Source organism: Panicum hallii, chromosome 5 (genome assembly GCF_002211085.1).
Source record: "Panicum hallii strain FIL2 chromosome 5, PHallii_v3.1, whole genome shotgun sequence".
NCBI lineage: Eukaryota > Viridiplantae > Streptophyta > Magnoliopsida > Poales > Poaceae > Panicum > Panicum hallii.
In genome coordinates, this window is record NC_038046.1 from 1,133,947 (window position 1) to 1,136,899 (window position 2,953).

Here is a 2,953-nt window from a genome sequence, read left to right on the forward strand (position 1 = left end):
ATGTGTCCATACGTCACTCTTTCACGTATTGATGACGCCGAGCATCAGCACCAGCCGACCATCTCGGACACGTATCCCTCATACCGTGATAAAGCCCAGCGTGGCGCGGTACGTCTTTCGCAACTTGAATTATTAAATCTTTTTTTTATAAAAGATAGATAACAATATTACTCTGCTTCCCATTACGTATGCAGATCGATCTGATCAATTTTGCGGAGGTCGAAGCTACATCTCAGATCATGTTGCTTGAATGTGGAGTACGTGTACCGGAGGCACAGTACAAAGACAGCTTGCGTAAGATTCAAGACAACTTGATGCGAGCATTACGTGCACTGACGTGTCACGGCAGAGACGACGTGGGGGCCTCCAGTTCATCTCATGCGTCCACCCACGTGTACACAGCTGGCCCGTCGGCCTCTGCAGCACCACACGCAGCGTCCAGCGGTACTGCCGCTAGTTCAAGCTGTAAATCCTTTATAATTGCCATTTCAATCACCTTTGATTTACACGACTAATTTCGTTTGTTTTTATAGTCATGCACTTGACGGCAATGGGACCTCCTCCTGCAAGAATGGAGCCTCAGAAGTTTGGCGCCTATGCTCCAGGAACATCTCTCCCGTCGGGTTCGACACCAGCTACACCGTACTCTCAGGGCTATACTCAGCATGCATGGTCGATGGGAGCTTCTGCACATGGTAGTCCATTCGGTGTGCCAGACTGGGACGACTGGGAGGGCGGCTCCGCCACTTGGTCGGAGTTGGTTGGCGGCGGCGCCGGGCCTGACATCATTGGTCCCTCCCAGACATATGATGCTTGAGGTGCATTGTCCCAGGATGACCCGTTCACGCCTGCACCTCCTCCGCCTCGTCCTCACCGTGCTCCAGATGCATTTACGTACTCGGAGGACCACATACGCCGGCGGGCTAGGACTAGGGGGGAGGACGAAGAGAGCGCGAGGTCCGGGACAGATAGGGTAGATACTCCTAATTCGATGGACTTTTATATTTAAACTGTTTTTGTATGATACTATTTTCTTTTTAATTGGTTGATGTATCGTACTATCGTAATATTTGGATTCTACGTTGCAAAACGTTATCGTTTAACCATCTTCATACGAGTTTTACATACAGTAATCTTCTTCGTAAAATTCAATTTAAATTTTATATGCACACAAAAGAGTATTCGCGAATAAATTTTGTATTTGAAAAAAGTCTGAATTTCAAATAGTTTGTAAAACATAAATTTCAACAAAAAATAACAAAAAAATAAACAGGGGCACCTCCCGCCCACTGGCCGGGCGGGATGCCTGCCTCAGGGACCTCTTCGCGAATAAGAAACTTTTCTTATTCGCGAAGAAGCCCTCGGGAGGGGCCTGAAAATATTTTTGGAACCTCCCGCCCGCTGGATGGACGGGAGGTCCCCGGCCCCACTCCTCCCGCCCGGCAACCCATTTTTCCAATTTTTCCACCCTTTTTTCGAATTTTTTTAAGCCCTTTTTATAAAAAAAACTCGTCCTAATACATCCACGTGGCTAGGTGATTTTCAAGGCCCAATAATGATTCACCCGCGCGTTCACGGCCCGCGCTTAGTGGTGGTGGTCTCAGCCCAACTTACTGGACCGTGTGCTTTCCTTCCGCGGAGTTTCCTGACGGGGGACGCGGACACGGCCTGGTCAAGCGGACGGAGCACTAGATAGATAGATGGGGCGTTGAGGCGCCGAGCCCCACGGTTCCATCTCCAACCATTTGCCATTCATGGAGATCCGAAGGTGCTCATCATATCATATGGGTCAGCCTCATTAGTAAGAGGATCAACAATGCCAGTCTCATTAGTAAGCAATCTCGAGAGGCCACCAAATGTGGTCTCGAACAAAATTGTGCGATCGACCAACTGTACATTTTGCTGCTAGCTCGTCGCGTCCTAAAAGAAATCTTTGTCAGTTGTGGGCGTCTATCGGGAAGACAGCATCCTCGCCGTCGCCCTCAGCCACCTGCTCCTATCGCCCTCCGCTATGGTCTCCAGCCTCGGCGCCCACGGCCGGCTCCTCGGCCCCACCAGCTGCGCGTAATGCCGCTTCAGCTCCGGCGTGCTGCACAGCTCCGCCGCCGTCTTCGGCGCCGCCGCCACCGCCGGGGCGCCGCCGTCGCAGGTGATCACCTTCTCGATGAACTCCGGCAGGACCCTGATGAGCGGCGCGCCGCCGTCGCCCTTGACGTACTCGAACGGGCACTGCCCCGCTAATAAGGGGAGCGCCGCCGCCTTGCTCCTCCCCCTGCTCGCCGGCGCGGGCGCGGCCGACAGCGCGGCGAGCGTGGCGGCGGTGAGCACCTTGACGGACGGGAACCGTGCGGCGGGGAGCACGAAGTAGGTCCGCCCCGGCAGGAGCTTCTCGCCGGGGGAAATGACGGGGATCGGGAGGCCCACGAAGAAAGCGTCCGCGGGGCAGACCGCATGGTCCGTGGCCGGCGCCGGGAGCTCCGCCGCGACGTCCCCGGCCGTGAGGCTGGCGTCCGCGGCGACCAGCCTCGCCCGCCCGCCCCAGTACACCAGCCTCACCGCCGCCGGCAGGTGCAGGCACGGGGGCAGGGAGAGTCCATTGCCCATGTATGTCGGCGGCGCTTGTGGACTCGAAGTGAGCTTGCTTGCAGATGGATGGATGGTCTGCTGACTGCTGAGAGGGAGAAAGAGAGGAGATCGAGCTTGGAAGACCGGGGGAGCCCTGCAGGTTGTGGCGGACGGTGGCTCTGAGGGTATATATGTGAGGGACAGAGGGGGCGTGGAAGGAGGTTGACCTCACCTTGGAAGCTGCCTTCAACGAGAAGAGAGGTGTTTGTTTCATGTGCGCGTCGTCGCATGCTGGGCTGGCCGGGTCAGCGGTCAAAGGTGACGGCCATTTGCGAGACCTGGTATTTCTCCTTTTTTTTTATTGAGGAGCTAGCTAGCTAGCTTTGCG

General features: G+C 55.2%; 1 protein-coding gene across 1 annotated transcript; it reads right to left on the minus strand.

Annotated features, from left to right (window-relative positions):
- Positions 1 to 1,789: 1,789 nt before the first annotated feature.
- On the minus strand, positions 1,790 to 2,714 carry LOC112894911. Its single transcript, XM_025962755.1, has one exon. It carries the CDS (start codon positions 2,602 to 2,604, stop codon positions 1,951 to 1,953), a length of 654 nt encoding a protein of 217 aa, XP_025818540.1. The 5' UTR covers positions 2,605 to 2,714; the 3' UTR covers positions 1,790 to 1,950.
- Between the last annotated feature and the right edge of the window lie 239 nt (positions 2,715 to 2,953).

Coding starts and splice junctions, on each gene's coding strand:
- LOC112894911 (XM_025962755.1), bottom strand. CDS start 2,604: ATGGGCAATGGACTCTCCCTGCCCCCGTGCCTGCACCTGCCGGCGGCG.